The sequence below is a fragment of the Tachypleus tridentatus genome, chromosome 11 (assembly GCF_004210375.1).
Source record: "Tachypleus tridentatus isolate NWPU-2018 chromosome 11, ASM421037v1, whole genome shotgun sequence".
NCBI classification, from domain to species: domain Eukaryota; kingdom Metazoa; phylum Arthropoda; class Merostomata; order Xiphosura; family Limulidae; genus Tachypleus; species Tachypleus tridentatus.
In genome coordinates this window covers 1869698-1883718 of record NC_134835.1, presented here as the reverse complement: position 1 = coordinate 1883718, position 14021 = coordinate 1869698, and the positions used below count along the sequence as shown (strand labels likewise).

Here is a 14021-nt window from a genome sequence, read left to right as displayed (position 1 = left end):
CAGTTATTATTAAATACACTTAAATACCTTCTGAATTTTATCTTAGGCTTGTTACAGCTGCACTCTAAGAAATATTCTACACTGATCACAGCCAGACTAAATTTATCAGGGTCAGTGGACCTGTTTATTCCAAAATGACCATGGTCCACTTTACGGTACAGGTTGTTTATTCCACATTACCACTGCTACTTTACGGTACGGTGGACTCAGTAGATAGCCCGATGTGGCTTTGCTATAAGAAAACACAAACACACACACTTTGCGGTACACGAGCAGTTTTTATATTTTACAATGACCACTGTTCGTCACGAGTTATATTATGTTTTCACAGTTCATCAACTAAAATAAATTGCTCTATCAACCTGTCAGTTGGTCTTGTTAAGTCAAATGCTAAACCTTTTGTTCCCATTAAGGTGTCGAGAAGACAGCTGTACGTCTGAGTTTAAAACAGCTTTCAGTAAAAGCCGATTGTACGGGATTCCGTACTGAAATCTTAGGCGTCTTACCCCAACCAATGTGTAAGATTCTGAATACTTAAGCACTTACAAATGAACACCGATTAGTCCTTCACGCGTTCTTTCCACTTGAACTGAGCGCTCTACCGTTACATCCGTCGTTTGTCAACTCTTATCACACGAAAGACCATACAGCAGCAGAAATCCCGGACACAGAACTTGCCTAGCTCGAGGCATTTACAGTGGCCAATCAGGGCGCTTTGATGTATGTCTCCTTGTGCATCATCGTTTTGAAGGGCGATGTGCAGCTTGAGACATTTATTTGCTCTAATTTTATCCCTCTACATTCTTCTCTTTTCACTTAAAGCTCCTAATGGGCTAATTGAAACGAGAAATGTACGGTAAAAGCACTAATAAATGTTATTTTGTCGAGTTTCACAGTTCAATCATTATTAGGTCATTTAAGCTCAGTGTGTCTGTCTGTGTCTTCAAAAAATAATTTCGGCTATTTTTACAGAGAACAAAATCTCTCTATTAGTAATTTTTGGGTTTAGTATTTATTATTTATACATCAATGAAAATTAAACAGTTTCGTAAAAAACCGACATCGTTGAACATTCCTGTTATAGTTGTTTTGTTTTGTTTCATCAGTATCGTTTCAACTCGAAACTGCGAATGCAAACAGTTTCATAATTGATGATTTAGTTCTACGTGATTTCAACTACGCAACTACCTGAATCATAGTTTCAATTAAAAACTATTTTGGTCATAAACCTCAATTTAAAGAATTAAATTATTCTGAAAGACATTTGAATATTCTCGAGTTTGTATTCGAAACAAGTTAATTTATAGACTGGGTGTCAGTTACCACAAACTTCGCACTTAGCGTAGTGTTAAAGAGAACAGCATTGTGAAGGTTCCACTTCGAGGAATTGCTTCCTGGTATTCACAGCCAACTCGTTCTGTCTGCAATGCCTGGCACCATGTATTATTAGAATATTCTGAACATTGCCAAGGTAACACTGCATTCACCTGACGAAGCTGCGCGAGCATGGTCGGTTGCCATAGCAGATTGTGTGTTCGATTACTCAAGTTGCAATTCCAGTTTAATTTCGAAAACAGTTCTTTCTATCACTGAATATTAACCAGTTGGTTTATTTTAAACCGTGATTACTTGTGTAGATAAACTCATTGTATTAACAATGAAAAAAAAACGTTGGAATTTTAAAACTGATTCTGTCAAATCAGTAGCGCAAATGAACCTCGTGGAATCTGTAAAGCGAAGGCCCGGCATGGCCAAGCGTGTTAAGGCGTGCGACTCGTAATCTAAGGGTCGCGGGTTCGCATTCCTGTCGCGCCAAACATGCTCGCACTTTCTGTCGTAGGGGCGTTATAATGTGAAGGTCAATCTCACAATTCGTTGGTAAAAGAGTAGCCCAAGAGTTGGCGGCGGGTGGTGATGACTAGCTGCCTTCCCTCTAGTCTTACGTTGCTAAAATAAGGATGGCTTGCGCAGATAGTCCTTGTGTATTTTTGCGCGAAATTCAAAAACAAACAAATAAACTATAAAGCTAAAATACGTGCGAATTATTAACGACTGTTGTTAACTGTTGAAAAGGTGAGACGTGGTTTAAGACGAGGGCGTTACTTTTTAATGACTAATCCCTACAATCTCTATATCAATGTGAAATAATCAATTATCAAACGTTCCTTAACCAACGTGTGGTTTTGGGTCAGGTCAAAGTCTTTCGGTTTGGCAGTTAATGGTTAGTTTCTTTCTAGGCCTGGCATGACCTGGTCGTTAAGGCGCTCAACTCGCATTTTGAGGTTCGCGGATTGGAATCCTTTTCACCCAATATGCTTGCCATTTTACTCATAGGGGCGTTATAACAGGATAGTCATTTTCGCTATTCGTTACTCAAAAAGTATCCCAACAGTTGTCAATGATGAGTGGTTGTCTTCTCTAATCTATCACTGCTAAATTAAGAAACAGTTGCTCACTTTACTGTCGTGTAGCTTTGCGCGAGTTTCCGAACTAAAACTGTTTATAACTATTGTAATACTGCGCATGACCACTCCGAGCCTGGTAAAGTAACAGACTTGATCGTAACAGGGTAATTTTTGGATATTAATCACGCATTTTATAAAACTGATTCATAGCACTCGTAAGTAAAACTCTGACTGAAAGAAACTCTGCAAGTTTCTAAATCTTTCAACTTTAAACGATAACATAATTTAGTTGCAGAAGGTGTGTGAGTGTTTTCTTATAGCAAAGCCACATTCAATAATTTGCTGAGTCCACTGAAATTACAGTAGGTTATAGGTTTTATGTACAACACATCCAAATTATGATAACGTTCAATATGAAATATTTCCCGTAGTAAAAGTTTGTAATATCGATTTCAACTCTACTGTCTCATTGTATACTCTGTTACTCTAACATCTTACTGTGTACTCTCCAATTTTAATTTATTGTATACTCTGCCACTTTAACATCTTATTGCATACTCTCTAATCTTAAATGACCCGGCATAGCTAAGTGGTTAATGAGCTCGATTCGTGATCTGAGGGTCGCAAGATCGAATCCCTGTTGCACCAAACATGCTCACCGTGGGAGCGTTATAACGTTACGGTCAATCTCACTATTCGTTGGTAAAAGTGTATTCCAAGAGTTGGCGGTGGGTGGTGATGACTAGCCGCCTTCTCTCTAGTCTTATACTGCTAAATTAGGGACGGCTAGCGCAGACAAAAAAATCTAATATTGACTTTTTACTGTATTATCTTTTACATTAACGTTTATTCTATACTCAATTACTTTTACCTCATATTGTATTATGTGTTACTCTATCTTCGTACTGTATGTTCTCCTACTACAACTTTTACAATGTAAATGTTCCCACACGGGCTTCCTATTATACTGTATACTTGAACTAAGTATTGTAATCAATTCTCAAACTGAAAAAAAAAAGCAACTGGTGAGTAAGAAAACAAAGAAAGAAAATCACTTTCCACTCTAGTGCATCTAATGTTAAATGTTTAAATACATCTTCCCTCAAACGAGATGACTTATACAGAACTTGACGCATTCTATGTACACAACCTCCCGAACCTGTTTTATTTGACTTCTGGTCGTATCTCTTTTCCCCCCATGTTTATGGATGAACTGGTTCGTTTCCTATTGAAGCCGAACTTTCTAATATTCACTCAGAAGCCCTGACGGGGTTATGCTAGGTTGCATGAGAAAATGTAGAGAGTGATATGGAACTGACCTTTCTGGCATTTGTTTTTTATATCGGTATAAAATAGTTTAGACAAGACCAATTAAAATCGACTGAAGTCAGATCTACCGGAATAACGAGACAAAAACCTTCTCTGTTTTCACATTTTGACTGTAGGACCGTCAATTTTATGTTGTTATCAAATAAAGAGTTTATATTTAAATACCAATTTGCTAAGTTATTGATTTGAATCAATGAAAGTATAGCCTCATCTAACGCCTGTTTTTCTTTAAAAAGTAAAATAAAATAAAAACAGATATAGCTGCACGTTCCAGATCGGTTAGAAAATAACTAGCACCGTGGGCTGTACGTTACACAGAAACATAAATTGTCTTTCCTGTGCTTCACAACCAGATAGACGTTTGTCAAAGTTTGTTTAGAGGTTGGTTTTTTTTCTAAATGACGCTAAATAAATTGTGTCAGATTTTATTTTGAATAGTCCAAATTTCGTTCCAAAATATTCCTATTTTAACTACCAAATAATGACACACTTCTGACGAGCGATGTTGTTAATATGGAATTTTATCTGCCCTACATATTATTCTAATATTAACTAAGCTCTTAAAATTGTATAAAAATTGTGTTGGTTCGTCCAATACATGACGGAATTTGTATAAATATTAAGTATACAGATATTCCAAACAGTGGAACACTTCTAAAGTTCAATAATATCACTTGCGATTTACTCACATGGTTTTTTTCTCGACGTATAATTATTTCTAGGCCTTCTAATTAACAATATTATCTACCAATCACAACTTGTTTGTGAAACCCAAATCAAACTAGCCCCATTAGTTTCTGTAATATTAGCTGTAGGAAAACAGCGTTAGGTCAGAACAGAAAGAAAAATAGGCCCAACGCTTTCCAACAACCATCTGTTACGACCTATGGCCTACTGAGACACCTGTTATCTGTGTGGACTACACACGGGCTGGTATAGCGCGGTGACTTAGGCTTATGCACACTTTGTGGTAAAGAAACTGAAACAGTGAGACATCTATATTGCCTGTGTCCAATGGTTCAACCCTTATGGACATTAGTTTTTGACACTATTTCCTTCATTATTCAAAAGTCAGTACCAATGAATCAGAAACGGCGAATTCTTGTACAGGGCTTCCTAGAAGGATTAAGAAAAGACGACAGCCTACAGTGTATGTTTCTGATCACATTAGCCAAATATTGTATTATGACTGTTAGCGAAATTTGTTTAGCCAAAAATATCAATTTAAATCTGTTGTTATTTTATAAGGGTCAGTTAATAAAGAAAATAAGTTTTGATGATTCCAGGTATGTTGTTCGTAATGATGTCCATTCTTTCTTTCAGTTTTATTCTAAACTTGTGCGTCCTTGTTCACAACGTTACATTATTGTGTGTCCTTTGATATGAGCAGTTACAGATAGTATCAGGTGCATTCAATTGTATATAATTATGTATTTGATTGTTGTACTTGTTTTGTATGTGATATATGTCATTATGAGGCCTCTTCAAGAGGTTTGTAAATGAAATTAAAAAAAAAAGACACTCGACTCGCAGCTTAAAGGGAGCGGGTTCGAATCCCATTCCCGAACGTGGTCCTTCTTTCCGCCGTGGGGGATATTATAACACTACACTCAATCGTACTATTTGTTGATAAAGAAAATCCTAAGGAGTAGGTAATATCCAAGAGCTGTCTTCTTTCTAGTTCTATTCCACTTTAAAATTAGGAACAGCTCTCGCAGATGATGTTGGAGTATAGATTAGTGAAATTCCACAAATAAGTCTATATATAACCTTTAACCTTTAGCACTTGAAACATCACCGGCTTCAATCAAAACACGTTCCACTGAAGGATGATGTGCTTCGTTAATTGTTCAATCTTTTTAATTTTAAAATGTTCAATTTTCGAACATCCCAACCATTCACAAGTACGTAGAAACCAAAAAAGGTAGCGTTTATGGCCTACCTGCTTTAATAAGGAGACGATTCTATTGATTTTCATTTCGTTCGTAAATCATGCAAAGTATGCTATATATGATTAACGTTGTCGTAAAGTATATTGTTTTCAACCCATTTTGCCAACCAGAGAAACTAAACTAAAAGTGGTAGACGTAGGTTGGCAAAGTTTCCTGCATTCTCAAAATAATTTAATTACTGCTTAATAGTATCATGTGTTCACATAGAAAATTTAGACTTCAGTCTTTCAACGTTGTGTCCACTTCGAGTTTATCTTTCAAGCCAGAATTATCATCACTTTAGTTCCATCTATTTTCCATGAAGTGCATAGCTTATTTCTACTAACAATAACATGCAACCATAAATTCTTACAATGCTCTACCATTTTGTGGAAAATAACTTTATCATTTTCACAATAGGGCTACCTATGAGTTATTTTATCTTTATTTCTAGAAAATATTGAATGCAAATAACCATCGTATGGTAAAGATAATAAGTAATTAACCAACATACAGTAAAGATTAAAAGTAAATAACCATCATATAGTAAAAATTACAATTAAATAACTATCATATGAAAAATATTACAAACGAATAATCATTACTTGGTACGTATTACAAGGGAATAACCATCGTATTGCGAATATTACAAATGAATACCCATTATATGGTAAGTATTAGAAGTGAATAACCACCAGGTGTTATTGCTATGGAACACTTACCATCTTAGAGTGTGTGTAAAGCTGTCCTCTTCTACTTCGGGATTCTTGACACTAAAATAATAGAGAAGATACATCAGTTACTTAATATAAACATCCATACATAACATTGAAATGTGAAATTCAAATTTTTGTTGATTTGAATTTCGCGCAAAGCTACTCGAGGGCTATCTGCGCTAGCCGTCCCTAATTTAGCAGTGTAGGACTAGAGGGAAGGCAGCTAGTCATCACCACCCACCGCCGACTCTGGGGCTACTCTTTTACCAACGAATAGTGGGATTGACCATCACATTATAACGCCTCCACGGCTGAAAGGGCGAGCATGTTTAGTACGAGTGGGATTCGAACCCGCGACCCTCGGATTAGGAATCGAACGCTTTAACGCGCTTGGCCATGCTGTGGCCAAATTCAAACGTCCCAAAAACATACAGTGAATAATTGATCATTTTCTTGTTTTAATTATAAAATATAACAATATAGGACAAGATTCTATGGTCAATTTTCCTGAAAAATTGGTCGGCTATGCAAGAAAATATTCACAGTAAGAACTAGTCTAAAACATTATGAATATATATATATATATATATAATAACCATAAAAGTTTAAGTCATAAACAAAACACATTAAAATTAAACAAAATACGCCGCATATTTTAAAAATGATCCTAAGTTACAAGCTACGATATAGAATTATATTACCTAGGATACATTTTATAATATAATTAATCACAGGTTGGGATTTGTTGTTTTTAACGCAGTCCTTCCTCATGATTTTGTTTATTCATTTGACTTAATTTGGATGTAATTATTTAATGTATATATATATATAATTGCCTTTCTATTCAAAGCTTTCATTAACTACTTTTATATATCTGTCCATTCACCTGTCTCTTTTCAGAAAGAAACCTTTCCTAGTTTTTACATTGTCTTTCAGATATTATCGTTACTAAATCTTGATGCGTCAAGCTGATGAAACCTTTTCTTCAAACGTACACCGATCATTCTCTGCAGTTGTAAAATTTTGTAAGTGAAAAAGGCCCGAAATTATCGCTTCCCATACTCAAGCGTCATACAGAGAGTTTGTATTCTGCTCCTTCCCGTATTCAAGTGTCACAGACATGACGATTTATATTACTAAGAAAAAAGGGCTAAAGACCTCGTTCATTGTTTCATTAATTAACAGGGTAAATTGAAACAGTCTCATACCTAGATAACAGATAAAGAATGTTTCTACTTCGATCCTTAACAAGTAAAACAGAACACTAAAGAAATCTGCTGTATCTTAAGTTTGCTTAAAACCCAAGACAGACGTAATGATGTATCTTTAGTGTGATCAAAACACAAGACAGTCGTACGAGGTATCTTAAGTCTGATTAAAACACAAGGCAAACGTGCTGATTTATCTTAGGTTTGATTAAAACACAAGACAGATGTACTGACGTATTTTATATGTGATGAATACCTAAGAAGCGTGATGATGTATAAAGTATAGATATAACTATGTATATGTTTGTGAAAACAAATATACAACAATAAGTGCGAAGCTGAACTTCATAATATTGATGATGCAATGATGATACAGAGGGTTGATATTGTTAATATGCATGTGAACAACTTACGTAACAACCACAGCCAAAACAAAGTAACGCTGATATTTCATGTATTATGACTACATGTTAAAATTGATGAAACTTTGTAGAATGAACGGCAACTGCCTGTTGTGGAGACACATGTGTGGAGGACGACGTTTCAAAAGTCTTCCGCCTTCCGTTCTACAAAGTTTCATCATGAATACTCTGGCTAAACAATCTATCAAAGAATACATGTTGAAACTGCTTGATAATTAATAGGCTATGTGATGTAACCGAAATCTGATTGCGGTTTGGAAGGGTGTGTAAAGGCAAAATATTCATATACTTTGACTTTAGACAGGTGCCTGAATTGGAGATTTAGAATTTTCAAGGGGGAGACCACTTAGATTTAATGACATTTGAAAACAAGGGAGTAATGACAAACTTAGAGCACCAGAATCACATGAAATGCAACCATTAACAACTCATATCCCAGTTATGGTAAGCATATTACGGCATTTTGTGGCAGGAGAGAATAAAAAAAAATACAAAAGTCAACCCCAAAAGTCGTCCCATGGATCAGGAAACAGAAGACAACAATATCACAAAAGATCTTTGTCTAGAAAACTGGCATAAAGTATACGTACATAGATTTATTATATGACACATTAATTCAACCGTTGTACAACTTGAAAAGCTGAAGAATAAGATGGTTTTTCATAGGTATGCTGGTCAAGCCAAAAGATGCAATACTTTTGGATCTCTGTGCGACCAAACCTTTGAACTGAGCGTTAGTAAAGAACATCCTCACAAAGTAAATAATATATGGAAAGCAGGATGGCGAATTTTGAACATACCAGCCTTATGATTTAACTTTTAAAACGGAAATTACGCAGCGGCGCTACTGTCAATGGATTTGGTCATCGTATACAAAATCACAGGATGTTGCGACAAGGACCGTAACAACATAGTGAGGCTCTAAAATCGTTTTGATATAATGTACTCCACATCTTTGCATATGCAATGGCTGATGAAAGTGTAAAATTTGTAATATATTTTCAGTACCCTGTTTAACAGTCAAACTCGTACTCATTTTTGTGTAACATTAATATTACTTTGTGTTGTATTGTCTTTCTTTATTGTTCTTCGAGGTTATCAATACATTTTGATTTGTTTCTATTTTAATGATTGGTTTTGTTAATTTTTATTTATCTAAATATTACACGATTAGCAAAACACCGTGTTGTTCGCCAGTGGGTCAGTGTCACGTTTCTGGACTTTGAATCCTAAAATTCAAGGTTCGATTCTGACGGTGCATAGAATGCACTGTGTAACTTTGCACTAAAATATCAAGTTTCGTATGTTGATATATGTTACATGTGTTCAACATTTATAGATGTTTGTCACATGTGTCTCGTGTACTTATGGTTTGTATAGTACATGACGTTGTCCTTCGGTTACATTTTTCTATAATCTGGATGGTACAATTTCACTTGATCACGTGGTAAAAACTGTACTGATGTCAAGTTTAATCTAAAGTCGGCTTGAAGGCAAGTCTTAAAGAAAGAAAAGGGGGTTATGACAAACCAGTCTCAAATATTTCACACGTCTTGGTTCTAATATGGATAATTCCACATTTGCTTATGGTAGGGTCACATGTTAACTTTAGACTTCTATGCTACTTTCAGTGTATCCAGTTATTATCTAAACAGCTAATACTATTAGAAGAATCAATTAATATTCAAACAGCTAAATACTCTAAGTGCATCCTGCTAAGCCTATCGATGCATCAGGTTATTCTATAAACATGAAACCTATTTATTCTTAGTTGTAAGAACATGCTTCACCAAAATAGTTCTTAAACCACTAAAAGGTTTTAAAACATTCCATTATTTTAAACATTTAAAGTTTAATAGTTACCAGTTTTTGCCTTTCATAGATTTTTTAACAAACACTGTTTAGAAAAACCCATTCATTGATAACAGAAAACATTACCTATGCTATTAATGGAAAAAAACAAATAATATTTAATAAAAGAACAAATGAACAGAGATTGAGAACAGGAGAATACTAAATTCGTTCATAAGAGAAAAATATCATTTTTAGTAACACGATTGTTACTACATTTATACGAACGTAAGTGATCTTTCACAGTTGTTACTACATTTATTTAACATGAGTTCTTAACAGTTGTTACTGCATTTATAAGGACAAGAGTATTCTTTCACACTTATTACTACATTTGTAAAGACATGAGTACTCTTTCACACTTGTTTCTACATTTATACGACATAAGTACTTCTTAACAGTTGTTTCTACATTTAAACAGACATGAATACTCTTTCACAGTTGTTACTACATGTATTCGACATGGGTACTCCTTCACAATTGTTATTACATTTATACTATAGGACTACTATTTCACAGTTTTTAATACATTTAAACGACATGAGTACTCTTTCACAGTTGTTACTAAAATTATCTCGACATGAGTACTTCTTAACATTTGTTACTGCACTTAAACGGACGTAAGTACTTTTTCATGGTCGTTTATGAGCCTGTAAGTTTCTAAAAAACCAAGGAAAATAAAGAACATTTACTGTGTGTTAAATAGACACTTTAACTTAGTCACGTAGTTCATGAACCAATATGCAGCTTACATGCTGCAAAACATAAGAGTTTTTAATATTGTTTCCTGAATTAAACGTCCGTACCGTTTAACTTAACTAAGATTAAAACAGTCACATTCTAGATATACAACCATTGTTTATTGTAATAATAAACAAAAGCACATTTCTCTTTTTTCGTCATCAAAGCTCACGGTTCAACCTAGTTACCTAAAAGCAAAAAATAATAGTAGGTCAAAAGTCGAGCTTCAACTCTGAATTTGGTGACTCCACCTGGTGGTGGTAGTGATATGGGATACTCCCCGATGTACGATAATATCAAGTCTATATAGAAACAACTTGTAACACTCTGAATTCTCCTTAATAATTAAAGAACAGTGGATTTAAAGAAAGTGGTGGGCTGAAATAATGAGCGTTCTCATGGACAAAGAACAGTTTCGTGACCGTATTTTGGATATGTAAACCACATTTCCAGAAGGAAATAGGATATTGTTCAAAAAAGAAGCTATTACCTCCAACCTTCCTCTTCCATGGATATTCTAAATTGCTTAAAAATATAACATGAAATTATAATAACAACAGTAGCCGGTCTGTTTTGTTGAACAAGAAATTTCTAAAAAACTCGAAACGTGTAGCAAGCCGCAGATATTTATATGGTAAAACTTTAAATAAAAGTCCATGAAAATATTTTATATCTTTAGTAATAAACTACACTGTTTACAACTTTAACGGTCTACTATCTGTAAACTTTAACAGTCTACTATAAATCTTTTCTGACAACTAACAGTCCACCAAAGATACTTTCTGTAAACTTTAAAAACATACTTTAAATGCTTTCTGACAACTTTAAAAGTACCACAAATAATTCTTGACAACTTTAACAGTCTACAGTAAATACTTTCTGTGAACTTTAACAGTCTACTATAAATACATTCTGTCTACTTTAACAGTGTATTATAGATACATTCTGTCAACTTTAAAAATTTACCACAAATAATTTTTGACGATTTTAACAGTCAACTTCAAATCCTTTCTGACAACTTTAAAAGTCTACTATAAATAATTTCTGGTAATTAACAGTCTACTATAAATATTTCCAGCCTGTACCAGGTCAAAGATAGATAACTGTTTGTATTTACCCATTGATACAGTCTAAACATAAAGTTTAAATGTGAATTAGCTGGCTAACACAAAGTAACACAAAATAATTATTATTTAGATGCGGTCATTGCTTTATCATGAAACAACTTAAATACTCAGCACGTATTTCACCTTTGTAACACATAACTAAATCTGATGAACTCAACCAGCAATTATGACAACTCAACCAAAAATTATCTCAACCAGCAGCCTTTCTCACATTGTTTTGGTAAATAATTTGATAATAGAACACATTTTTAGCTTTTTAATTAGCTCACAATGCACAGAAAATATAACTTGGGGCTATGTAAATAAACTAGTATTTACAAAAATTCATTCAGTAACGTCTGGTAACATATTTACTATTGAAGCTCCCAACCATCAAACTCTATTCTCGTTATGAGAACAAACAATAACATAAACAATATTAGAATCTGTTTGTTTTTGGATTTTGCGCAAACCTAGCAACACGAGAGCTACCTGCGCTAATCATCCTTAATTTAGAGGGAAGGCAGCTAGTCATCACCACCCACCACCAACAACCTAGCAACACGAGAGCTACCTGCGCTAATCATCCTTAATTTAGAGGGAAGGCAGCTAGTCACCACAACCCACCATCAACAACCTAGCAACACGAGAGCTACCTGCGCTAATCATCCTTAATTTAGAGGGAAGACAGCTAGTCGTCACCACCCACCAACAACAACATAGCAACACGAGAGCTACCTGCGCTAATCATCCTCAATTTAGAAGGAAGTCAGCTAGTCATCACCACCCACCACCAACACTTGGGCTACTCTTCTACCAGTGTTTAGTTGGATCAACTGTAATATTGTAACAACCCCACAGCTGAAAAAGCAAGTACGTTTGGTGTGACGAGGATTCGAGCCCTCGATCCTTGAGACCACGAGTCAAGCGCCCTAACCACGTGGCATAGCCAAGCTTAAATGTGAGGAACCATTCAAGAAAGTAATTAGTATTAGTTTAGGCAGGAAGTCAAGCTAATAATAAAAGTCACATTAAGACAGGCCCAGCATATCGATTAAGGCACTCGACTTGTAATCTGAGGGTCGCGGGTTCAAATCCCCGTCATACCAAACATGCTCGCCCTTTCAGCCGCGGGGACGTTATAATTGATGGTCTATCCCGCTATTCGTTGGTAAAAGAGTAGCCCAAGCGTTGGTGGTGGGTGGTAATGGTTAGCTGCCTTCCCTCTAGTCTTACAGTGCTAAATTATGGACGGGTAGCGCAGATAACCCTTGAGTAGTTTTGCGCAAAATTTAAAACAAAACAAACCACATTAATATAGAAAAAGTGGTTCCAGTGACATCTAAAAGGGGAAAATGCTTTTACTTTACTATTGTACGAGGTCCATATAATATTTTTCAAATGTTCGACTGCGCAATATCTTGACATAATCTTAATATTAGGAAAACGTTGTCTTGATATATTTTAGAATATTGTGTGTGTTTTTCTTATGGCAAAACCACATCGGGCTATCTGCTGAGTCTGCTGAGTGGAATGAAATCCCTGATTTTAGTGTTGCAAGTCCATAGATTTAGTAATGTCCCACGGGAATTTTCCAATACTATTTTACCATATCTACAAATTTTTCTTCAAATATATTACTATGAAACACGTAGAGAATGTTCCACTGTTCAAATGAACAAGATCCGCACGGTGTCCACATTGTTCATTCTTACACTGTTGTGCTGCATTCTTCAACTGTTCAACTATGAAACATCTGGAATGCGTTAGACAGTTGCTATATTGTTCAGGATTAAACTCTAAAACTTTTGAGCAGCGTTCTTCGTTTTACTGTTTTATTGTACAATGAATGAAGAGATTCCGTTTCTATAATTTAATTCTGCAGGAATTGAGAAACGTTTTACAATGGTCCAACTTCATAAGATTAAATAACCCACTTCGATTCTTCACTTTCACATATTTAGAATAACATTTGTTACTATACATTAAAAAAATATACTGCTCTCATACAGTTTACCTCACTTGTCACTTTGAAGTTGTTCACACTGTTCAAAGTTTTTTACGACTAAACCTGAAGAAGAATAAATCACAATATATTTTCTTATATATTATAGAGGAGGTGCAAATAATGTATCGTAAGCTTTTAAAGCTTAGTTTTATAATTTTAAACTGCAGAATAATTTTTTTTAAATTATTTAGCACATAAAGTCAGAAAATATAGTCTATTGTATAGCTTTATGTTAAGCGTATAGTGCTATTCCACTGTATAATAGAATCCAGTAGAGACAATGAGGTCGTTATTATCGAATATC

General features: G+C 34.9%; 1 protein-coding gene across 1 annotated transcript in view; it reads right to left on the bottom strand.

The window, feature by feature from the left end:
* LOC143231606 (puratrophin-1-like) overlaps positions 1-14021 on the bottom strand; it is a 121449-nt gene that overhangs the window by 91180 nt on the left and 16248 nt on the right. Inside the window, 1 exon segment of the mRNA XM_076466131.1 lies at positions 6388-6438. Within this exon segment, the coding sequence (XP_076322246.1) occupies positions 6388-6438 (51 nt within the window).